Raw genomic sequence first — 25,894 nt, forward strand, 5'->3', positions numbered from 1 at the left:
AACCGACTAATGACAAAACGTAATTAAGTCAGATATTATTCTGTTTTATTTTTGTGATTACTGACCTATCTGGCTCAGCCGCAAACACATTAAGGGACATTTGAATGTTCCTCAGTGTGAGTTCTGGCTATTTTACACGATCTTTGCTCTGTTTGAACCTAAACACACTACACCATGGTGAGTGCAACACTTGCCTTTAGTTACTAGACACCAGTGCCAAACATTCCTCCTGAATTCAGGCTCAAATTTGTATTTCTGTATTCATTCTCTCTTCCTGTCAGCCCCGGAATCAAATTACGCCTATTATCCTTCAGAGCAAGTGTTAGAGCGGTTTCCCCCTCCCTGTGTGGGGTCCGTGTGGATGCGCCGGAGGGGAGCTTTGCGCTCATAGGGGAGGGACGAGCGAAGTCAAGTTCGGATCAGATCAGGAAGGAGCGCACCGGCAGACCGAGAAAAACGGCACCAGGGGAAAGACGCACGTTTTCATGCCATTTCACATTATTTCTGTCTCCCATCAACTGAACCGACAGAGTTCCTTCAGGAACAAGTGAAGCGGATCCCCGAACGACACGGTGGAGAGATGCAGCCGGCGGCGAGATGGACTTTGCTGCTTGTTCTCGTGGGTTTGATGGCGCACAGTAAGTAGGATGTGTCCCAGGTAGGCTTATATATAAGGTAGATTTAATGCTTTTAGATACATATTAACAATTTTAGATCGTTTGGTTTAAAAGAATAGGCGATGATAAGGTGTGAGGTTTGCGCGTCAGTGCCTGGACTTGACTTGACTTGACTTGATGGCTCAAACGCTTTTCAATAAGTTCGTCTTATTCATTCCGCTGTGGGAAGTCAGCAGCGAGGTAGTGGAGTTTCTGTCCAGTGCGTAAAAGCCAAAGAAGTTCCTCAGCCTTCAGAGCTATGGTCATCGATAATCAGTCTCCTAACTTTTTTCAGTTTTATTATCATTTTGAAAAATGACAAAAATCATCATTAAAACGCGATGTAATGCCAAACTGTCGATTTCAGCCATATCAATTCTCTCTCCACACGATCGTGTCATCCATGACTTGGTTTCGTGCTAACTAGGCCAACAAAATGAAATGCAGAAGAACCCGGGAAAAGGCAAATGAATTTTGATGAATGCAAATGTTGTTTTGAGGCGTGAGTCGTGATTTCAGGAAACCAAAACAGATTAGAATTTGTTTACAGGATCTGTTTCCCTGTTTCCTGGTGAGAGAGGGTTTTTTTTATTAGACAGAGAGTTTTCAATCAGGGGAGACTGACCGTCTGCAGGCATGTGATAAAAACTTTCTCATTGCAATGTGCGTCTTCGGATAAGCCTGAACCTTATTTCGTTTTACGTCCAATTATAGTATGTATAGTATGTATAGTATGTATTATAGTATATAGTTGTATTGACTTGTGATTAGTGTGTTTGTTCCTCTACTTCTATGTGAAAAGATGGAAGTATATTTTTAGAGCTTTAGAGTGAGGATATGTTTTGAAGTTGGATCATTTAAAGGTTATTTTGATAGATTCTCACCTTCTCAAGTGGAATATTTTAGGGTTAAAAGTTGTGTTTAGCTGGTTTTAGTTTAGCATTATAAGTTAAGGTTACATTATGGATGTATTGATGGCTGAGGTTAGGGCTAGGGAGCAGCTTTGTCTGTAGACAATGAGTTGAGATTGATTGGATAAGGAAAAAAAGGATGGATGGATGGATGGAAGGAAGGAAAAAAGGCAATGAGGGGAAAAAGGAAGGAAGAAATGGAAGAAGGAAGGCGGGATTTATTATTGAAATGCACCCAGAGACTTAATCACTGACCGCAGCTGTGGCAGAGAGCCTGGATGTGACCTGGAGCCAATCTGTGGAATAGATGCAGAGACTGTAATTATGCAGTGGCATTTCAAAGCAGTAACGTAAACATTTGCCCCAAGGGCATAAATAGCAGCTATCTGATTTATGCAAGGTGGCAGATAGGCTCTTTTATGGTTTATCAGGCTCTACACACATACTTTATTCCATTCATGACCCTCTTGGCTGGGAGGTGTGTGTGTGTGTGTTTCTCTCAGTCTCTTGTTCTCTGTATTTCTCTCTCTGTATTTTCAGGAGCCTAGTTTGTATCTAAATCATTTGTAAATAGCTGTGGAAAGTCGCAAACCTGAATCTCAAACTGTCCATGTAAACGTGTACTCAGACACACTGCTAAAGACAAAGGGACTTCTGGGAAGTAAGTTGAACCATCTTGCTGTAAGTACTCCTGAAGTTAGTGGTATTTACTGGGGTACCAGCTACAGTAGCTAATGTTAGCCAGCTAGCAGGCGAGCTACAAATTTGAGTACAGTTACAGTTCTAAATATACAATTGCATTTTCTTTTACATAATCACAAATCTACGTGCATTTACAAATCTGAGTACATAGCTACAGATCATTTTACACAGTCACAGATTTAAGACTTCTTACAACTTCTAGAACACTCACAAATCTCAGTAAACGTTTCCAGATTCTTTTACCCAGTCACAAAACAAGCAACTCCGTCTCCTAAAAAAAATCCCTTCATTAATGATTATATTGTGTAAGAAATGTAATGTTGCAGGATTACATTTTCCGCATAACATCAACATAGTGAGGACACATTTATATTGAATGTACTGTTCACACTTATACATATATATATATATATATACATATTTAAAATCTTTGTTTTACCTACAATATCCACTCGTGGCAACTTAAACATGATTAACACTTTTCTGGTTATGTTTAGGCAACCCGAAGCGCTTGGTTTAGGTTAAAGAAAGATCGTAGTCTTGGTTGAAAAAATCAACGCTGATTTGAAGCACAAGTTTTTTAGTAGCCTAAACCTAAATTGCGGAATAATGGCTATGAGCACTAGTCAGTGGTGTCAAAATCCTGTGCGTTGTACACGCATCCATCCACTTGGAAATTGTCCCTATGACCTCTGTGCAATATAGGGATGTCACAGTCCCGGTTTGAAGAAACATTGCCAATGAATGTTATCAGGGCAGCAATTATGTTTCCTCCATAACATATTTGGCAAATCAAGTTAGTAGTATTTTGTAATTTTGTAGGAGAAAGGGTTGAATTATTGGTTACTTACAAATCCAAGTACACATTTACAGATTGAAATACATACTCACAACTTTACACACAAATTAGCAAATGATTTAAGGTACGGTCACACCTCCACCACACAAACATTAGCTCTGTCCCCCAATTACTTCTATAGAATCCTATAGAGGTGACAAATTCAAATGGCCAAATTCAAGCTTGTATGTCCTGCTTCGGTGCGATCTCCAGACGGACACAGTTCAGAGTTCACCTCTGTTCAACTTTGACTGTGTGGATTTGCACGGTCGGCTAATAAAAACAGTGATGTGCTCTGTTTGGAGATTGAAAAGTCATTATTCTAAGTGCAACATTACACCACCAGACTACAAACTTACTTACTAACTTACAGACTGATTACAAGTGCTCTGATCAACATTTATCTATGACATCACATCCTTTTTCAGGGCTGAGTGTGGGGAAATTCTGGCGAACAGAAGGCCAGTGTGACCGTACCTTTAGCTACAATTTTGGCCCCATACACATGCCAACTCATATGCACATAGAGGTTCCCTGTACCTTCAAAATACATGAACATACACACAGAGTAAACAGCATGTATACAGTATATCTTTTGCTCGCAGGTGGTTTCAGTGTGCTACTACTAATGTGTTACCTCAGCCTGTAGACATATTCATGACGTTGTCCCTTGTTTTCAAATAGAGGCTGCTCTTGTAATGTATTTGAATGCATGACTGATGATTCGGCCAGCGAACTGTGGTGATGAGTGTGTGTGTGTGTGTGTGTGTGTGTGTGTGGGCGGTTTATTGCTAATGTTGTGGAGACATAAATCTGTTTGGGGAGACTTGCCTTCCTTATGGGGACAAAATGCAAGTCCCCATAATGTAAATCATAGGGTGAAGACTTGGTTTAAGGTTAGGGTAATGGTTAGGTTTAGGCAAGTAGTGGTTATGGTTAGGGTTAGGGAAAGTCTCCAGGGAATGAATGTAAGTCAATGTAATGTCCCCGTCCCCGAAAGTGATGGAAACACAACTGTGTGTGTGTGAGTGTGTTTGCTTGTGTGCGTGTGTAGCTGTGTGGCAACAAGGCTTATATCACAGTAACATTTATAGAGCAGAACACAGAGCAGAGGGGGCGTGGCTTAACACAAACTGAGTCACAGATAAATGTATTGAACACCTCACACTGCAGTGCCCGCTTCACAACGCTGCAGTCATCCGCCTGTTTTTATGAACACCCAACCTGTTCATTAGATTTCACAGTTTTACCAGAGCATGTGACGTGAGCAAGCGCTTTCTTCTCACGTTTTAACACTTTTCCTATTGGCATATTTATGGTAACATGATACGTGTACAATCCCATAGAAGACACTTTGTTGACGCCTCATTTTTCTCGCTCTTGCTTCTCCAAGGTTAATATGACATTTCCTGAACCCCAGAGAGAAGAATATGGCCACTTCAGGGTCTCATTTACACCTAATCACCACAAAATGTACATTTTGAAATGAGAAAACCACTGTTGAGATATTGAACTGCAAAGGTTGAATGACTCTCTTACATGAAACATATTCAAATTCATGTAACCCACTTTTTGGGGAACACGCCTTGAGGGAAAGACGGGCAATTTCTATTTGATCTGCTCATTTTGAAGGTGAAAAAAAAATCATTTCCTTTTTGCACGAAAATGTGTGAGTGCACAGATACATGTGCAGTCTCTCGTGAATGTCATAAGGCTTTTAATAGCACTATATTGGGCCTTTATTAGTGCTTATGTCTGCTGAAAGAAGACAGAAAGAAAGAATGAAAGAAAAGAAAAATGAAAGAAAGTTGTTTGCGAGATTGGACACAGCGTAGTTGTGATGAGAAAGAGCATTCTGCTGTCATGGGCATCACATATTTTCCCACTCCATTTACTGGACACACACACACACACACACACATCAGTCTTATTCCTGCCCCACTATCCTATCGTCTCCGGCTCTTTGCACCTCTCTCTCTCACTTTCTTGTGATTCCACCACACTTTCTCACTCACAAATCTCTCAGGTCCTGTTGTTGTCATCAGCTTTCTAGTTCATCGTCGTATCTCTGTCTTTTCTGCTGTCTCTCTCCCTCTCTCTACTCTTCTCCTCCCGTTTAATCTGTCAGTTGATGTCAGCTCATTTCAACTCGGCTTTATAGTTACAAAAGGAAAACAAACAGCATGAGCCGAGCATTTCAGCTCATCGCAAAGCAATTACTCCTTTATTCAGTATTTACAACACAAGCATCGTACATGATGAAGATGTAAAAGTAAAAACACACTCTTTCACCCCCATCACTCTCTCTTTCTCTCTCTCTCTCTCTCTCTCTCTCTCTCTCTCTCTCTCTCTCTCCTTTAAAAGCATTTGCATGCTCAGGGGAGAATGGAGGCTACATAGCTCTCTAACAGCATCTCAACAGCCCATTAAATGGGCTCTTCTTTTCCATCACTCATTATCTGTCCTTCACTCTTCTCCTGCTGCCTCTCCCCCTTTCCCCTCTCTTCCCTCTCCTCACACTCGCCCTCCATCATCGTCCTGAATGAAAGTCATCTCCAGACTTTTTTTTTTTTTTTTTTACAGCATGTTGGCCTTCAACCCTCATGACTTAGATGTGTTAAATATCTCACGAGATCTATATTTGAACTAACTTGCTTTCTAAGTGGATTTTGACAGATTCTGCACATTGAGTTCAATAATTGATACTGTACGTTTGAGTACATTAACTGTACATGCTGCTGACTTTACTGTAATCAAGAACTCCTCGTCTTTCCTCTGTCACGCTGCACCTGGCTTCATTTTTTCTAAATTTGTTTTTAAAAAGGAGATTGAAAAGATAATCTCAACCAATAATGAAAAACTACAGAGCTATACAGTGATGTCAAAAGACAAATCACAATGCTGTTTAAATTGTTATTGTGTTAGAAGAGAAGTAGTCAATATTCATGTCTATGTCCAGGCAGTGGTCAGGTAAGAAATGCTGAAAGGACCCAGCTTCTACATGCTTGACATGACAGCACAGAACTAGTACAAATAAGTTGCTAAAATTAAAGCCATATGACTCTAAACTTCTATTCTATATAAAACATGACTGATGCTGATCAGGAGCCAGTTGCACCAGCTGTTCTCTAGCCTAGTTATGACATAAGTGTGTTTACGCATTACTAAATTAAACCAGGTTCCACCACATAAACAACTTCTGACAGCTGTTGCTGATACAGTTTTACCAGCTACCAAGAGGTAGCTAGCTAATTAATATTAACACCGTGAGTTGTTGGAAACTTTATTCTAATAGCATCCAGCACCAGCCTTCACACAGTGGAGAAACACAGCTCAGTGGAAGCGTTAGTTGTGAACAGGGCTTTTTTTTTTGAAGATACAACTCTCCTAACTCCTTAAATGCACAGTATATCTCTTACTACAGCCCCATGTGCACAACATGGAGAAAGCCAAAGCCTGACAGACCTGCCCTTTCTAGTATCGGTTTCTAACCTATGATTGGACAATCGCTGTGTGGGGGAGGGGTTTAGCAAACTGTCAACTGTAAAATTGTTTCACATTTATTTAGTTGGTGGTAGCAAATAGCAAGATGCATTTGGGATCATAATTCATTAACAAATTGTCATACATCTTGGTTTTATTTATATATATATATATTTTTTCTCACTAGTCTTGAGACTTTTTTTCTTCCATATACTCAAGTATAAGTAAATACTTTTTCAGCCCTTTACCTTTTTGCCATGTGATATGTTAATCCTAGCATGACGAAAGCAGCCAGTGAAAACAGGCGAGTGACATTGGTAGACTAATAACTGGAAACATGGAGAGAGTGAGGACAGAAATGTGATTAATCCAGATGAAAGAGGGTAGAACTTGTGGCTAATTTTCTGTCATAACTGGTTCTTTTATGATTCACAGCTCTGCCTTTGTAATTATACTAACAAGTAGATGAAGCACCATGACAGTCCATTTAAGTCCATCTAATTTGTCCACTTCTTTTCTTTCATCTTTAAATTAAAATTACCTTTCATCCATCCTTCCTTTCCTCTGTTCTATTCCTTCTGCTCGTCCAAAAAATACTGCTGTCAACATTGTGCATTGAAATGTTTGCTTTTTTGCAAAACGTGGATCAGATGCATACTGTTTGGTATCATGCTCCCTTTAAACTCTATTTAGCATAGCATTAGCACATGCTAAGCAGCTACCAGACAGAAGGCTATGAAGTCTGGATTCACATAATCTGCTGAGTGACATCTTAAGAAGGCTTTGCTTTCAGTTTGTCTCTCCTCTCCTCTCCTCTGTGTTTTTTTTATTCCTCTTGTCGTTCTCTCCAGAGGGCTGTCACCAGGAGTTCAGCACCAGCTGGGTTTCTGGTGTCATTGTTGCCTGCATGAAGAGGGTTATCTCTTGCCGTTGAGGAAGGGATCTTGATGTAACAGGGTCAGCACTGTTTCATCATTAGGATTTCAAGGCCTTCAAAAGAAGTCCATTTTAATTAAGAGATTTTCCTCTCATCTATCCCAAACTCAGTTTGGCTGGTTTTAGTCAAATGAGGATAGTATTTAAAAAGAGTTTAGGGGAAAACAAAAGAAGCAAGATCTGCTGGTGTCTTTAAGGTGACACAAGTTATTCAAAGTTCTTCTAAATGGTCTTCTTTGTCTCTTTGTTTAGTCGTTGTTTTGTTTGTTGGTTTTTTCTTTCTTGCTTTCTTTGTCCCTTTTGGCACGTTCCCTCTCCAATCCAGCTCTCTCCTCCATTCAACAACCTTGAGAGCTGCCCAGCAGAGAAGTGGTATTGATGTAGATATTCATAGAGATTGATGGGGAACGAGCAGGGTTTCTGCATGAGAACTCTAAGAGCACTGGGGGTCTTGAAGGAGGAAGAGTAGGTGATCATCTTCACAAACTGCAGGAGTGATAACCGTCGTGACTCAGTTGGCCTCAAGGCAGCAAACTGTGTGGGGAACTTTCAACTCGTCGCTTTGATATGGTTCACTTTGAAAACTTTCATGGCTTACACAACCAACAAAAACTGGCTTCTCTTGGTAAAGAGTGCACTTTCACTGTTTCACTGTTATTTACTATCATGACAAGGTTTAAAGTTATAATCCTAAATTTTTCAGTCCTGGTTGATTTGGTAACAGCAAGTGCAGTTTAATACTACAGGTCCCAGAATTCTGGGGCTAGCAAACACTCCTTGAGCAGCTACTTTGTCAGAAATACAACAGAGAAGTGACTGGTATATCTGCTTACAGACTAGCTTTCTTTTAATATAGAAGTCAGTCAATAAGCCTGTTTCCATCATAGCATGAGCAGCTGCGATCTAATCTGCGATTGCAGTCAGCTCTAACTGTGGTGACCATTGACTGTATATAAAGATGGACGACGCATCTTTACTTCCTCCCACTGTACAAAAATTAAGCCAAAATATCCCGGATACGGGAGCTGCCATCTTGCTTGCGCTGGTGACGTCATTTGGAGCCAGAGTCAACAACAGGGATTGGGGTTGGTGCTGCTGTATCAAGGTCCCGCCTATACATCCAGCTGACTCAATCGCGAGCTGGCCTCAGCTGTCAATCATGATGTGAAACCCCCTTTTTTATAGGATCAAATAACTTATTAAAACCAAACTTATCAGAAACATTAACCCTTGAACATACATCAGCGTTATAAGAACTAACTAAAATGACATGACATAATGCTGACCATTAACATAAAAAATGGTAGTATATAGTTTGGTATATACCATATATATATATATATATATATATATATATATATATATATATATATATATATATGTATATTTGGTGTAAAAGTTTGATTTCGTCAAAATGTTAAGGATTACGACTTGAATGAAGGAATTTACTTTTGATTCAGGGTCAATTTTGGATGAATTTAGCAACTATGGGATGGTGAATTTGCTACAGTTCTGATTCACATGTTAACATAAACCTATACCATAGTTACATTCGCTGGGAGAGTCCATTGTTTCTGTGTTAAGTAACACTGAGGATATTGTTTAAAAGAAAAATTTTAAATGGGAATACAGAATCGGGAAAAAAACTAATGGAACCAGCGGCTGCTCCCACAACTCGATTGCTCACCTGCACTATAAGCAAAATTTCAGCACTTCATCTCCTGTCCTCAGGCTACAGTCTACAACTGCTGTCTATGTTAAAATAGCTTGCCATGCATTTTCCACTATAGGTAGACATGCTGATTTGGGCCTCAGACTTTCCAGGCTCCTTCCTGGATAATTAGTAAACAAGGTCCTTCATATTTTGGTTATGTGTACAGCACTTAAGCAGCAGTCTAGTCAAAGACATACCTATATTTAGGTAAATTATAATAAATTGTGTACTCATACAGGATGAACCCCCGCAGCTGCCAACACCTACCTATCTATATTTACCATTAGTCAGGAGAAGAGAAGAGGACATGCTTGTCACTGTGATTTATCTCCATTTAGATATAAATTTTCTATTTGAGCTTAAATGAGATTCTATTCTAGGATGTCTTGGATATTTGGTAATATACCACCTGCCCATAACACTACCTAAATAAGCAGACAGTATTACTCTTGGGGCTTTTAAAATGATCCAACCAAAAGTTTGTTTGCTCCTACATGATTAAATACAGCGGCGGTCAATAAATTCAAGAACTGAGATCAGTTGTAAGTTTCCAGTAATGACAATGACTGTTTGGACTGAACTGAGGCTGTGGATTTAGCTGAAATAAGGCTAAATCCACTGCTTCCATTAGGGACTGAAGCTCTCCTCAAAACATTTAGCCCTGGCCTTGAGGCATAATAGACCTAACCATGGAAAATATAGACATACTGTTATTGTAAAGTACACATTCATATCGAACCACACACTCTGGATACCAATATGGCTCTGCTGGCGATATGATAACATGCTGTAAACAGTGGTGAAAAGCAGCAATGAAATCAAGTGGAAGAAGAGCAAGTGACAGTGTGGTTTCACTGATAATGAAAATTGTAAGAAAGGCTAGTATTAGATAGATGAGGTGGTTTTGTTTCTTAAACAGGGGTTTAACATCTGCAGTTGTAAAAGCTGGGGTGATGCTGGTGCATGGTAAGTCACTGGGAGTGAAAGTAGGACTAGGTCTATAAAGACAGTAGGTTCCAGATCTAGAGGGCAGGTGATGGATTTGGAAACAGGAGCTAATGAAAACGGTCTCATGGTTAGCTGAACTAAATTGAAATAAATTGAGGCAGCGAAACTGAAATCCGTGTCCTGAATGATACACCCATAACATTCAGAGTGGACATTTAAACCAGCCCAATCACACAAAGAAATAATCTCATGTCACAGAGTTCAAAGTAGACTTTTAACTCTGATGATCTAAGCAGACGAGTGATAATCTAAAGAGACTTCCTTATAGACGATTCATCAAATATCATAAAACATTAATCCACAAACTCAAAAGACGTGATTGATGTGACGCTGCATCAAAATTGAAAGGGGCTGATGTCTATTTTTCTCTCAGTTCCCTATTAAAGTTATGTGTAGCATGACTTGAGTTGATTAGAATTGACTTGGAGGCCTGTGGATGATAGCTGTGATTCTGTGATTGATTAGCACTGCCAGTATTAGCCTTTCAAAAATCCATGACTTCTTAGAGACAGTTAGAGTTCCACTGAATTTGTTGCAATTTTTTTGCATGTTTTTTTCCAGCACTTCTTTTTCTTTCAGTCTCTTCCTCTCTTTTTATTCACATTCACTGTTTCACTCTTTCTGCCCTTCTTTTCTTTGTCTCTGTGTCCTTATTGTCTGGTCAGATTGCTTTTCATCCAAGGCAGAGGACCGGCTGTTCAGGAAACTGTTCCGAAGATATAACCAGTTCATCAGACCAGTGGAGAATGTCTCTGACCCCGTCACTGTGGAGTTCGAGGTCTCCATCTCGCAGCTTGTCAAAGTCGTAAGTTATACACCCATGCACACACACAGCGGATATTCTAATCATAACATATGCACAAAGCTTGTAAAGACTCAGTTCAACATGATGTCAAAGGTGTTTTTAAGCACCTTTGCACATTCATTTCATACAGTTCTTTATGTCTTGTTTTATAAGTGTGTATGAACAAAGGTGAATGTAACCAAAATGTTGTTTCACTTATAGCATCCTCTCATGTGAGAGTTTGTGTGAACTGAGACGTCTTCCTACAAGCATCTTGATCATATTTCTTACCTTTGATACAGAAAAGGCAAAAGATAAGCTGCAGAACGAGAGAAGTGAAAGCTGAAATTGAATACAGTCTTTATTTAGTCTGCTCAATTTCACGGATTCTGAAAATGTCACACAGTGTTGTTATACACTGCTGTTTTGCTTTGGCAATGTTAAGTTTAATGCGGGTGGGGGGTGGGGGGGGGGTTGCTGCACATTCCCCAGTGAAAAGAGGTTTTCAGCTCAGAATGGAAATCCTCAGATTAAGAGAAAATTGCCTGCAGGAGCCTTTTTCAGACTGGACTGATACGTAGCTATATCTGCTTGCTCGGCAAGGTGAGATTAAACTAAAGGTGAGTGTGTCAATGTGCACTGAATGAGTGTGTCCCAATGTGTGTGTTTGTGCACAGATCGTCACGTGTCTGCTTGTAGTATATGTGGCTGATGCATTTCTGTATGTGGTTTATGTAGAATTCTGAGAATCACAGGACTGCAAATCAAACTGAACAAGGGTCACAGAGAGAGGTAGAAATGAAGTAACATCTGTAACCTCTCCATTTATTATTATCTTTCTCACAGTCGACCTTTTCAGTCAATCAACTCCAGCTCTAGAGGTCAAAGATTAGCGGGCAAATTCCATTTCTTTTTAAACACGTAGTGGATTTTTTTCCCTGGCTATATATTTTCTATCTTCTTTTAAAACTGGCGTGTACTCTGCTTGGAGTTATTTCAGCTGCTGTACCAACAACACACACTCTCTCGCTCTCTCTCTCTCGCTCTCTCTCTCTCTCACACACACACACACACACACACACACACGTTTTGCTGGCTAACAAGCTCTCTTCCTTATCCTTGTCTCTGCAGGATGAGGTGAATCAGATCATGGAAACAAATTTATGGCTCAGACATGTAAGTACACACACACACACACACACGTTTGTTTGACTATCCTTGTGGGGGACAGTCGTTGACATAATGCAGAGACACACACAGAGACACACACCATCACATACAACATGTATCAACTATTTCAGTGACCAAACCCCATCTACAGAGACAGAGGTGAGTGAAGACTGAGGAGGGATCATCATATCTATACATACTAAAGAGACATCAATATGGGATGCCACACTCTTTCTCTCTCTCCCTGTGTGTGTTTGTGTGTGTGTGTGATTGTCATACATGTTAAACACAGTAAGAATAAAGGAGAGGGGACAAGTGAACAAGAAAACAAGGATATTTCAGAGAGACACTTGAATGCAATCAGCTCGTGATGAATGTTAGCATTATGGTCAGTCATGCTCTGCCTCTCAGCAGATCTGTAGCCACGCACTCTGAACTCCTGACCTCACATTGCCAGCTATTCTCCCAAATAACACATTTTGTCTCTGTCCTCCAAACATCTACTTTTCTGATACATTTTAGTTATTTTTTTCATCCTTCACCCTGTACTAAATCTGTATTTCTCTTTAAAAATGTTTAATTTAAGCTGCAACTTATAATAAACATTATAGACATTGCCTTTTTAAATCAGTGACTAATAGCACTACATGGCCAAACAGCTATTGGATGCTGATGTGATTCCCTGGTGGATAAGATGATACTGTGATCTCTGAGCTCTCCAATTAAAATGCATTGAAAGGCCTGTATAGGCTGATCTTATTTGTTATTTGTAATGGCTGAGCTGTTTATTTATAACAAGCCTTCACTAATGAGAAGCTCAGTCAACACCACAGTCAGTGATAAAGACTTTGAACCGCAGCCAGTGGGTTTACAGTGGTAGCCATTTTAGAAAGCCCCCCTTGATGAATTTATTGCATCTGTTCTGCAGTAACACTGCAGGGGATTCCTTCTGTAACAGTATACAGTGTTTCTAAATGTGTTCACTTTTTACTGCTTGTAACCAAGCTCCACTGACTACGTTTATGTAGGGGATAAGAGAACCTCATTTTAAACAGTACTAAATACTGTACAGCTACAGGCAGCCTTTGTTTATGATGTGGACTTTGCCAAGCTGTAAATGTAAAGGTTGAAGTGTTCGCAACACAGAAGAGGCAGAATTTAAGAAAAATCTTATTAAAATTAAATTAATTAATTAAAATAGAAGAGTCCTAAATTATCTTTTTCTGTTTCTACTCTTTATCCTGTATCCTCTTTGTGACCTCATGTCTGTACGAAATGTATTGGGGTGGGAGGAAGGCTGAACCTCATGTTTTATTTTTTAAGAAAGCAAGGCCCAATATGGGTCATCATTTTGTAAATAAAACAGACAATAAAATAAACACATTAAGTCGTTAATTAAGAATTGGTAAAATATATTAATAAGAAATTAGATAAATATCAAATGAAAAATTATGAATATATCTAGTATTTGGATATATATGAAGTATACAGTATATCCAAATAAATCACTATCCATGAAATAACTGAATATTGTTTATTATTTTAAAACTCCATTCCAACTCTAATATATATATATATATATATATATATATATATGTTTTATTGCATTATAAGTGTTAATTTGCAGACTGCCTTTTTTATTTATTTCATTTAGTTTTTTATTTTTCTCTCCTGAGAAGGCCTCTTTTATGTATTTCATGGCATTTGTATTTCAGGTTGCTTGGCAGAGATTCAGACAAAAGCTTCCGTCAGACCCTCTCCCCAGTATCTCAAAATAATAAACAAATATTGGTACTTGTTTTTCTATTTATAACACAGAGGCAAAATAAAGGATTTAAGATGGTGTACCCTAATTTTATATCTGCTTAATGGAGCAATAATAATGGAACATTGTATGCATTAGATTTGCAATTCCCAAATTTATGGAAAATACAACAAAATCTGCATCACATTTACTACTATTTCATTATGATGGAAAAACTAAAAGGCCCTCCCCTGCTCTCCCAAAAAGCCCTCCCCTTTGTCAAATACTACTACTACTACTACTACTACTACTACTAATAATAATAATAACTGAGTCTGTAACAAAGACCTGTTTAAGAAGTTCATTCATTTGTGAAAATAGTTAAATAGCTAGCTGTTCAGCACCCTGTTGGTTATTGTTATCAAATATAGGTTTTTAGTGACTCACTGTATGCTCATTGCTGGAATGTCATGGTCATAGAAAGTAAATGGAGAATCATCTATATTTTGTAAACAATAAGCCACAAACCTAGATCTATCAGGAATTACATCTGCAGCCAATCATATGGTAAACTCCCTGGATAGATAAATGAAAAAGCCAGTGTAGCATGAAGTAGTTAATTAAATAGCTCCCAGGCCATAACTGGGTATTAATCCGCCTTGCTAATGAATGAATTCATCTTAAATGACATGCAAATAGCTAAGACTAATGGATCTACTGCACATGACATGTTACCCGCAGGTATGTTGACAGAATACCAAGTGAACGCGCTCAATCTTTATTTCTGTCAGTGAGCTATTTACTCATACATGCCCCTTCTCTCTGAACTGCTCTTTATACAGATGTGACTATTGTAGATGTCTTATAATTTGCTTACTGGAGCTTTGTCGCTGTATTTCCAGGAGGAATCAGAATTGCTTGATTTTCAGTGAAAAAGCAATGAAAGCACTCAGATGCTCCGTGACACTCATGTTTCCGTCTATAAACATTTGATTTTTTGCTACAATATTGTTAGTTGGCTCTACTGTAAAACATCAAAGGAAGTTCTGCCTGCAGTATAAATATGTATTTCAAAATATTCCCATGAAGGGGGGTGTCTCCAGTGACTAATATTGTCTGCAGTGTGCAATGCAAAATACAAACCATGGTTGACTCCCCAGTATGCTCACAATTTTTTTCTCTTCCTCTCCCTCAGATTTGGAATGACTACAAGCTGCGATGGATGCCGGCAGAGTTTGACGGGATTGAGTTCATTAGAGTTCCATCAAACAAGATCTGGAGACCTGACATTGTGCTCTACAACAAGTGAGACTGTCACCATCATTACCATCATTATTAGAGATTGTCCTCACCAGAAAAAAATAGCATTGGTTGTTTGTTCAAAAACTTAAAACAACCTCTGTTCACGTTTTCCTGACAAGGGACTTCTTATGATCGTTGTGCGTTTGGAGCAAAAGTGGAAGAAGCGTGATGTTATAGTGCTGCAAATCCCGTTAAAGGGAGGTCAGGGTGAATGGTTCTGTGTACAAAGTGTCTGACTTTGACACCAGATACTTGGTTCAAATACTTTCTCCTACTAACTGCCAATGTTGGTTTCTTTTAATCCAGACCACAATGTCTCTGTAACCCTAAAGCTACACTAGTCAATATTCTAATATTAGCGATGGATTAAATGTGCAAGGCATCGCACCATAGTGATGAACCCACAGAGAATAATCCCCCGACTCTGCAGTTCCACTCTGGGTCACTCACACCGCTCTCATCAACCTTGTTTCCTGCAGCAGCAGGCAGCTGTTTTCAGCAAAATAGCTCTGATAAATCCACTTATGCTACCTGCCCAGCACCAAACAGCAGACAGACAAAATTAGTGACTAGCTGGTGAACATATTGGAGCCAGATATTTCCCTCAGGCCTTGGTGGAGACCAAAACAGAGCTAAAACAAAAGTGAATATTGGACTTACATTCATCAAGACACCAGAAACATGACTCCAAATTAATGCTAATGCTAACATGTTCGACGTAAAAACTGAAAACATGAGTGTTTTGTTTACAGCTTGTTCCACTTCCCCCAAGTGGCCGAAACAACCCAAAAAACAATTACTGCTGTTTTAACCACGTAGTTTTTAGTTTTCTAAACTTAACAAACCTTATCCATAGAGATGGCAGATCAGAAACCACTCATGTGAATCATTTTGTAATGGTGATATGGGCAAATTTGGAAGGCACTGACAAAAAAACTATTTTGTCATTTCGGCATGAGAACTTGTGTTAACATAATCAAAATATTACATTATTGTCCAAATTCCTTGAAGCACAAATGTATTTTATACCTCTAGCAGCTACACTGTGCAACAGACTATATTGTAATTAAACCAAAATATGTTAACCTGATTGTATATTGTTCAGGGTCAGTTTGTGCTGTGCTCCAGTCTCTCAATTTCAGTTCACGTAGTTGTGATCTTATTTCCTCTCTTTACTTACAATAGAGTCTCATAATGTTAATCACAGGCAATTTTGTATTTTACAATTATAACACATAATGCAGCTTCATTGTCCTGTCTTTTAATCATAATGCTTTCTTTCTCACCTTTTTATCTTCTCCCCTCTCTTGTGTTTCTCACTTTCATTTTCTCCTCTCCTCTCCTCTCATTGTTTGACATCTCTGCCTTCCTCTAACCTTTGTGTCCTATTCAAATTCCACATATACTTGTATCATATCTCCTCATACTGTCTCTGCCATGGGAATACTTCTGCTTGATTATACACACACACACACACACACACACACACATCATACACAGCGCTGTAGGTGATTTCCTGGTGGAGGATAAGACCAAGGCTCTGCTGAAGTTTGATGGTACCATCACCTGGGTTCCTCCCGCCATTTTTAAATCCTCCTGCCCAATGGACATCACCTACTTCCCCTTTGACTATCAGAACTGCTCTATGAAGTTTGGCTCCTGGACTTATGACAAAGCCAAGATTGACCTGGTACTTATTGGGTCTAAGGTCAGTGTTTGTGACTATGTCCAAGTCTGGCGTAACTATCAACTATTTATCTTTTTCATTATTTTTCTTTCTATTTACCTACAGAAAACAAAAGCACTGCTTACACTTATATGTTTAGATACCACATTTATTTAATGTAGGAATCTTTATTTTAGTTTTTTATTAAAGGGGCACTCCACCGATTTTACACACAAAGGTCAGTTGACTTGTAATGGTGAGCACTACTCAGCCTGTGAAAACAGACATATAATGTCTTCTGTAGCTCTGGAGGGAGCTCTCTAAAGTCTGAGAATTGACCCTGATGATGTCATGGTGATGTCATTAGGGTTACCTTGAGTAAGGCTTGACACTTCAGATATTTGCATAATAAACTGGGGGCATGGAGTTTAAAGAGTACCCCCATGGAGTACCCCTTTAAACAGCTTTTATATATAAATCCAGCAAAAAAAAAAACTCTAGATAAAAATAAAACAATTACAACCATTGTGTAGTTTAACGATTTTTTTGAGGGATTCTGTAGGATAATCAGTGGCTGCACTTGCATTTTCTCCCCATTTTTCTCTTCACTTCCTGTTACTGTAAGATTTTCTGAGCTGTAAACATCGCAAAACAGCCTTATTTACTGTAAACTGCAGTGATAAGCGTCTTCTTGCAGCATCAAGTTTTGGCTTACAATTATAATATAATTTTATGTGTACATAAAATCCAGGTGAAAATTGTTGAAATAAGTTGATTTGCACCTTCCTACAAACTCATATTTATCAGAAAAAAATGTAAAAACCAAAAACATGTATTGACTGACACGGTCCTTTTAAGAATTGTAAGTTGACCCTGAATTTTGTACTGTTAAATTATTACATGATTGGATTTTACGATCGTTATCCATCTCCCAGGTGAACCTGAAAGACTTCTGGGAGAGCGGCGAGTGGGAAATCATTGACGCTCCAGGCTACAAACATGATATCAAGTACAACTGCTGTGAGGAGATCTACCCAGACATCACCTACTCCTTCTACATCCGGCGCCTGCCACTCTTCTACACCATCAACCTCATCATCCCCTGCCTCCTCATCTCTTTCCTCACAGTGCTGGTTTTCTATCTCCCGTCTGACTGTGGAGAGAAGGTCACGCTCTGTATCTCCGTCCTGCTCTCCCTCACTGTGTTTCTGCTCGTTATCACCGAGACCATCCCCTCCACGTCACTGGTCATCCCGCTCATTGGAGAGTACCTGCTCTTCACAATGATCTTCGTCACACTCAGCATCGTCATCACTGTGTTCGTGCTGAATGTACACTACCGCACGCCAATGACCCACACTATGCCGGGTTGGGTGCGTTCTGTGTTTCTCAAAGTGCTGCCGAGGATTATGCTGATGCGGAGACCGATTGACGAAGACAGCAGGGCTGGGGGGTTGGACAGCAGTGGGGAGGCAGGAGGAGCTGGAGGGGGAGGAGGAGGCGGAGGAGGGAAAGGAGGGAAGAAAAGGAAGAACAGCTTGATGCAGGTAAGGCGTCCATCCCAAAACATCTGGTCCACTTGAGCGAGGCTCTGAACCAAGTATCATGTCTGGACCTGTTATTTAGGCTAAACCACCTGGTGGAGGCCAATACGAGATGAGGAGTAGTGAAAAAAACTAAGGATACACTAGTTACTGTTACTGTACTGTATTTGAATATTCTTAAAGAAAGTCTGTGAAAGGGTAAAACCCTTAGAATTCTAGTGTCCCTAAGGATCTCTGCACATGATCTGTGGTATGAGATCTGCTGACCTCAAAGTGGGGCACACAGCACATTGCAGGCAAAGTGTAGTGTAGGTTTATGTCACCAACATGCACCAGTTTGCAGGAAAGCAGCAGGAATTCTGATGACAGTACAAAAAACTGAATTATGTATTCCAGTTTAACACAAAAGAAGGCGCTAGCAATTATCAGGTAAGAACCTGATCAAGAGGTGTTACTTAAGACAACGAGTTCAGGTTACTTAAGACAGCTGTTATGTTATTGGTTGCGTATTGAAAGGTCATGAACAACCAAGGTCAAAACTCAAACTATATATTGTAGACATGGGAATTACATCCATATTGGACAATTCTGCATCTCACAATTTATGTCCAATGCCTGGGTTCAGTATGAATGCAAGATGTAGTGTGCCCTTTATGTACAAGGTGGAAAGTAAGGGTGTGAAGGTCGTGGTGGTGAATGAGCGTGTAAGTGTGCAGTGAGTTCAACTTTCATGCAAAGATGGGAGCTCACATTGCATCACAAACTTGTAATTAATGCTCTATTCTTTTAACTGTAACCACAAACATTCCCTAACCCTACACATATGTTAACCATTGTTACAGTTCAGTTCAGGAGGTGGACCCAAAGAAGTATAGTACAAAACACATTGGGAGAGGTGGAGAGTTATTTCATAATAAAACACGAAATGGCTAACTAAACCCAAAACCATAACAACCATAGATTGTTTGCATAACCGTGATCTTTCACAAACCTTAACCACACCATAGTTGCCATGCACAGATATTGTAGACAGCAAGAAAAACCAGAAGGACACTGGACATTTTTTGTCACATAACATAATCTGGGATTTTGCAGAATTGTTGACATCCTTGTCTGGGGATAGGGTTGATAAACTCTTTTTACTTCCATATATAGTCGGTTCTGGTGTGCTTCAGTCAGTAAGAGAGAAGAGGCAACCAGGTTTTCACTAGTACACTATACTGTAATTTTGACTTAAATCTCTTTTAAACAAAACAGCATCTACATCTTTGTGCAGCTGAAGAAAATGATTCCTGCCTATTCTCAGAGATTCTTTGGTGCAGCTCTGACAGACAACTTGATGCACTATCTAAAAGTTTATTAAGTGTGTTTCAGCTGTGGGATAGGGAACCATCATAGTCGTCATTGATTTTGCTACATCTCCGGCAGTTATAGCATGGAAGAGCAGCTAGGGGAAATGTTTCCTACAGTAATACTCAAAACATAATTCTGTATAAAATGTATTTCACCTTCTGGGAATCAAAACTTGGATCAACTCCACCAACAGAGTGTTTCTAACCATTTGATAGCTTGCTTGTCGGTCCATACAACAGTCTTCCATCTTCGTCTATTTTTCAATGCTGTAAGCCCTTGGGATCTAGCTATTTGCTTCCTGCATGTACTGTCAGATGAATCCACACAAAAAAAGTTTTCTCTACTGGTAAAGAATTTTAACAAACTTCTCACACACAATGTCTATACAGTATGATCTAATAAGTTCCTTATGGTCAACAATGAGAGCTCTAAGGAAGCACTTATTAAAAGTTTTACTCTCCAAAAAACTGGAAAGAAAAAAGTCTCTCTGAAATCTGGACATAACAGTCAATAGCATGTTTTGTAGTTCATCATTATCAATGTACTGTTCTCACCACGCAGTCCAAACAATCATACACAGATCAAGTATTGACACCAAACAGTTACGTGCCTGGTACACAAAAGAGTCATATATATATGTTACATCAGAGAGTCATGTGTATGTTATACAATCATGCAGTCCGTTTGTTCTTGCCATTACAATATCACTTGTTAATATAGCTGTACTGCTAAGATCCCAGAGATCCCAATATTTTACATGAAATTATTACCCGAACATGTCAACTTTGACTTGAAGCACAATGTGAAACTTAATCCGAACTCTGGCTGTGATGCCCAGCAGGTTGGAGGGGGCTCCCTCAACTGTCTGGAGTTCGGGGACAGTAAGCTCTCGTCCATGGAGGGCTGCACTGGGAAGAAATGCCCTTGCCCCTGTCAGCATAAGAAGGAGACCCCAGAAACACCAGACATGGGGAAGATGACACGTCAGCTGAGTCCACAGAGCATCAGCACAGTGGTGGCCTTTTCCGTGATGTCACCTGAGATCAAACAGGCCATCGAGAGCGTCAAGTATATAGCTGAGAACATGAGGAGTCGCAACAAGGCCAAAGAGGTAAGTCATTCTTATTTTCACTGTAATTGTTCACTCTGAATGTCAGTATATAATAAGAGTAAAATGTAACAAGGCTTTTCATCAAGATCCGCTGCTGTTCAAATGTCCTCCTTTTTGTTGTTTTGCTTATGTTTACTGTCAGATTCATACTATGTAAGCAAAGTAGATGCATACAATGAACTACTGTTGTCCCAGCTTTTCTACAGAAAAATCTAAGTAAAGACCAAGGTAATCATTCAAGCAATGATGCATGTTGTCCATAATAATCAAAATACAAATGGTCAGAAAGCATTAGTGAACACTGTAAATGAGTAATGGAGTTAATATTAGCTTTAGCTACAATAAAACCACAACTAAGGAGGGAGACAAATGGAAAGAGTTAAGTGAAGAAAAGTAAATCAAATAAAATCCAAACTTGAATTAAATACACCAAAATGCTGTTTTAATCATGGAGACCGGTAGAGTGAGGATTGGCAGGTGGCATTGTGTGATATTTGTGATATTTGAAACAACACCAAAAGGTGGAACCCAGGGGAGAGGAAACCTCCAAAACTGCTAGACTAGGGCCGCATACACCCTGAAAACAGCATAGCACTGAACAAACTGTTTTTTATTTGGGAACTATGCAGTTCCATTTTTTGATTACATCGAGCTCTTGTTCCTATGGAGTTTAAGTGCAGTTTAGGCAAGTGCATCTGTCAAATACGAAACAGTGGTCGGCTGCTTCCAGTTCTCTATGATGGCCCTCGAGATCCACCCAACCACAACATCTTAAAGGATAATCCTGGTTTATTACAACATGGGTCTTGGGCTTTTGGCCATAATTCCTATCAGTAATAACATTGTACTCACCATGTTATTTGCTGAGATCTAGGAACATCACTAAAAATAAATCAACACAAGCTAGTGTGTATAGTTGGCCTTTTTCGTGGCAGACATGTTGACTGGTCATAACAGGAAAAGCACAGCTGTAATTAATAACATCAATAATGGCTTTGTTGCAATTAGTGTTCCTATGAGCCAGTATGCACAATAGGCCTTCTTCACAGCAGACATTTTGACTTGTCACAGGTTTTACTAACTTCCTGGTTCTGTTGTGTTCAAACCATGACAGTGTGACAGTGACAGTCAGCATCACAATACCAGGACTCATTCAGCCATCATTATTTTTATCATTTACACCTGTGCTTTTACTACTGTGACATGTCAACATGTCTTCCATGAAAAAGGCCTATACCAAGGCCCTGGAAATGGAATTCAGCCATCATTAAGAAGACAGACAAACCCCCAGGTTAGCCAAACTTTTGACCAAACAAAAACAAAGATGAACAGTGAAATTATCACCCAAACTGTTTGTTGCAAACATACTGTTCTTCACAGTTTACAGACAAATTTCCTGGTTTCGTTTGGACCCACTGTACTAGCCGTTTTCCTGTGCAATGAGGAATGAATTATTATTGACATTACGAGTGAGCTCACTTTCAGTTTTAAAGTAGTATAGATAATCTGGTTAAATTATTGGCTTGTTCATACACGTGTCTTACCGCTCGGGTTTCTTGCCCCATCAGGCTTCGGTGTTGCTGGGTACTCAGATATCAACAATAATTTTTGAGCACAATGTCATAATAAAAGATTATTCCAGTGTTTCTAAACTTTATATAAACCAACATCCGCTCACAGAAAGCAAACACACAGCAAGTGTGTTCGATGCATAATGTATTTATGCAAAACCACTCTAAGCAGTGTTGGTCTGGGAGAGCTGTACTGTGATTCTGGGCATCATTGTTGCAGACCTAACCTGCTCCATAAGTTAACAATAGTGTAAGTTAGAACCAAATAATTTTAGATTTGAGTCGAGAGCTCTCTGAGGAGGGAGAGCTCTCTGTCAGTTATAAATACAGTGAGTGAAATCTCCCACAGGGGAGAAGCAGCCTTTGATATGCAAAACTCGTGGCTCAATCAGCTTTGTCAAAACGCCTGTCTCTTCCTTTGACGCTGTGGTTTGAATGTGATTATCATAGTAATTTTCTCCTGTGTAAATTATGTATCAATTTTCTGTTGACTTACAAGAAATGTTTAACTCTTTTCTCTCTTCCTCTTTTTTTTCTTTTGTTCCATCCTTGCTGTGTAATCCTCACTTCACCCTATTGACTCCCACAAACGTCCCACCCTCTGAGATTCTGAATCACCCGTTTTGCCTCATCATGTACCTCTCCTCACATGCTTTTAAAAAAACTCTCTTCACTTTACATCCTTAATATGTCATCGCTGACACTTTCCTCTGTCTTCTCACACTTGTTGTTTGTCCCCTCCCTTGGTCACAGGTGGAGGATGACTGGAAGTACGTTGCCATGGTGATCGATAGAATCTTCCTTTGGGTATTTGTGACCGTGTGCGTCCTGGGAACTGTGGGCCTCTTCCTCCAGCCTCTTTGTGGCTTCGTCTCATAACTGCTAACCAATCAGGGTTCACTACCACCCTGTGTCAACCAATCCTGAACAAGTGACTAACTCTCAGTTCTCAGTTGACCAATCAGAAGACAGACTTTTGAGTCCTAAAGCACTATTTGGTGTGCTGTGTTTGCATCTTGTCTTTTACAGTAATCAGTGATATAGAAACAGTGAAGTTGAAAAAAAAAGAGTTTAAAGTTTTCAGACTGGCTGGTAAACTGCATAACAGATACAAAGGTTATCACGCCTTATTTTATCTAAAACAATCATTGCCATAGAACCCACATCATAACTAAAAAGGCACTCTGTCTTTGGATAATGGAAATCAGTGTGTTCTTTCAGCTTTCTTGACCATTTGAACAAGTTTTAGAAAATATACTTTATTTTGATTATTTATAGCTCACATTATAGGTTTGTAACATGTCATCACACAAATGATGACATGTTATAGACAGTTACAGCAGCCTGGCCACCAATACAAAGCAGTTACTGTGGTTTGGTTTTGTAGCTAAATTTTAGCAAATTTTACATGCTGTCTTCACAGAAATTATTTCTATGGAATAATAATGTTTTACATGATAAAATGTCAAAAAGTCAGATTCAGGTCTTAACTTAATGGTAACCAAATATGTAGTCACTGCGTATTAGAGCTTAGCTGGGATCAAAACTTGACACATCCAGTAGTCCTTCAGGACTGGAACCTGAGAATTAACATCCAACAGATGTTAACAAACTGGGAACTTTCCACATTCAGTAGACATGACACAAACTCTCTACCACACTGAACTCAACCCTGCAGCAGCCAGATAACTCTCCCCCCATTGAGCTGACTGATGACTGTCATACCCGCTCCCCAGTCTGATTCATCAAGCTGCTCACTGTCAGAGCCAATCGCGCTCACTGCTTTTTGTGTCATTTCCAATTAGAGTTCAGATTTCTGCCGCACTAGGCAGCGCTTTTAACAAATAAGGGCAGGCTGTGCTTCTTTTTGTAATTAGAAACCATGTGTTTATAAATGTTCTCTCTGATTAATGTTCCACGAGGTAATTGGTTGGCCTGGTAAATATTGGATTAAATGGTACTTGATTAGTTGCTCCTGAAATAGCATTACATTTATTAATTCATGAGAGGATTCTATCATCCCATTCCATGGCTATTAATTTAATCTTTCTTTTCTTGTCACTTTTGATTAAGTTTACTCTTAAGAGCAAACATGCAATGCAAGAAACATGCATGACAAAAATTTTGATTGCTTTGACCACAAACATATTGCCTTCAGATTACAGCACTATAAGGGCACTGCTTAAGTTATTTAATTTCATTTATCCCCATCCTTTTTGGTTATATGATGCATCAGAAATGCAAGTCATCCTGAAGGGAGCAAAAATGTTTGTACAAATGATCTTTGCCTTTCTTTTGTCTGACTGTCTTTGAACTTAAAATAAATGCAATATTTCTTCAAATAAAGTGATTTGCTGGTAGAGGTTTTAAAATATGCCACTTCCTTGTGAAGGGCATCACACATAGACATGTTATATGCACACATGCACACACATGCACACACTGACACAGGATGATTGCTTTGATATGTTTGTTGCCATTGCACACAAAAACAGCCACCAGAGGTATAATTAAGCCTCCAGTTTCAACGTCTAATTAAAACCCGGACATCTAAGTGCTATTCAGACATAATTCCAGTGTTAAGATAAAATGCATCATTATGCATGACATTGCCACATAAACATTTATATAAGAGGGTCGATCTCGGAGCTGTAGTTACATGTGTAAAGATAAGTTGCAGTGGCAGAATCTGTTGTTGCAGGTTGTAATGAGTCAGTAATTCTTGGATATGCATATTTTATAACAGAAGACTTTTATTTGCATTTTCACTACTGGCTTTTGTTTCAGAATTTATTATTTATTATTTGGGCCATACTGTAGTAAGACGGTGTAGTCCCTCATTCGTCCAGGAGTGTTCCATCGTAGAAAAGGTTCCAGTCGTAGTCATCTGGACACTGTTTTCAGAATCAAGACGTTTCGGCTCCCATCCGGAAGTCATTCTCAATTGTGAAAATGGTCTGAGAACTCAGAAATGTAAGCTACTCTGTGTTGCTTAAGCCCTGCCCTCAGGAAGGAGTCTTCCTGAGTGTCTGCTGTTTACCCTGCCTAGTTTCACCTGAAACTGACTTTTGTTTCCATGGTGGCCCAGTAATCAGGCCTATTGTTTTCTGGCTGCACCTCCCTCATCACTGTTAAGTATCTGATTAGCATATGATTGGCTTGACCAAGGTGTTAATATACTGTGGTAAACAGTTGGCAAGTTGAATCTCAGACCACCATTTCTGTTTAAAGAGGGGTTTTCTTTTTTCGCAAAAATGGCTTCTTGGACTCCTCTTTCAAACCAACTCTTCTCTCTACTTAGAATCTTCACCTCACTGTCTTCAAATGTGTGGCTTGTAGCTTTTAGATGAAAATACACGGTGCTCTGCAATCCCGAGTTAGCGTGTCGTCTGTGCTGATAA

At 39.4% G+C, this 25,894-nt stretch overlaps 1 protein-coding gene across 2 annotated transcripts; it reads left to right on the top strand.

Annotated features, from left to right (window-relative positions):
- The first annotated feature begins 341 nt into the window (after nt 1-341).
- Nucleotides 342-24,853, top strand: chrna6 (cholinergic receptor, nicotinic, alpha 6). Of its 2 annotated transcripts, none has more exons than XM_044190855.1 (8): nt 342-638; nt 10,914-11,053; nt 12,164-12,208; nt 15,142-15,251; nt 16,749-16,956; nt 17,850-18,461; nt 20,650-20,922; nt 23,247-24,853. In XM_044190855.1, exons 1-8 carry the CDS (start codon nt 581-583, stop codon nt 23,370-23,372), a joined length of 1,572 nt encoding a protein of 523 aa, XP_044046790.1. In that variant the 5' UTR covers nt 342-580; the 3' UTR covers nt 23,373-24,853. The 2 variants fall into 2 exon arrangements, with proteins under 2 accessions (XP_044046790.1, XP_044046791.1); XM_044190856.1 differs by having other exon boundaries at nt 20,653-20,922.
- Nucleotides 24,854-25,894: the final 1,041 nt, after the last annotated feature.

This window comes from Siniperca chuatsi, linkage group LG3, assembly GCF_020085105.1.
Source record: "Siniperca chuatsi isolate FFG_IHB_CAS linkage group LG3, ASM2008510v1, whole genome shotgun sequence".
Taxonomy (NCBI): Eukaryota; Metazoa; Chordata; class Actinopteri; order Centrarchiformes; family Sinipercidae; genus Siniperca; species Siniperca chuatsi.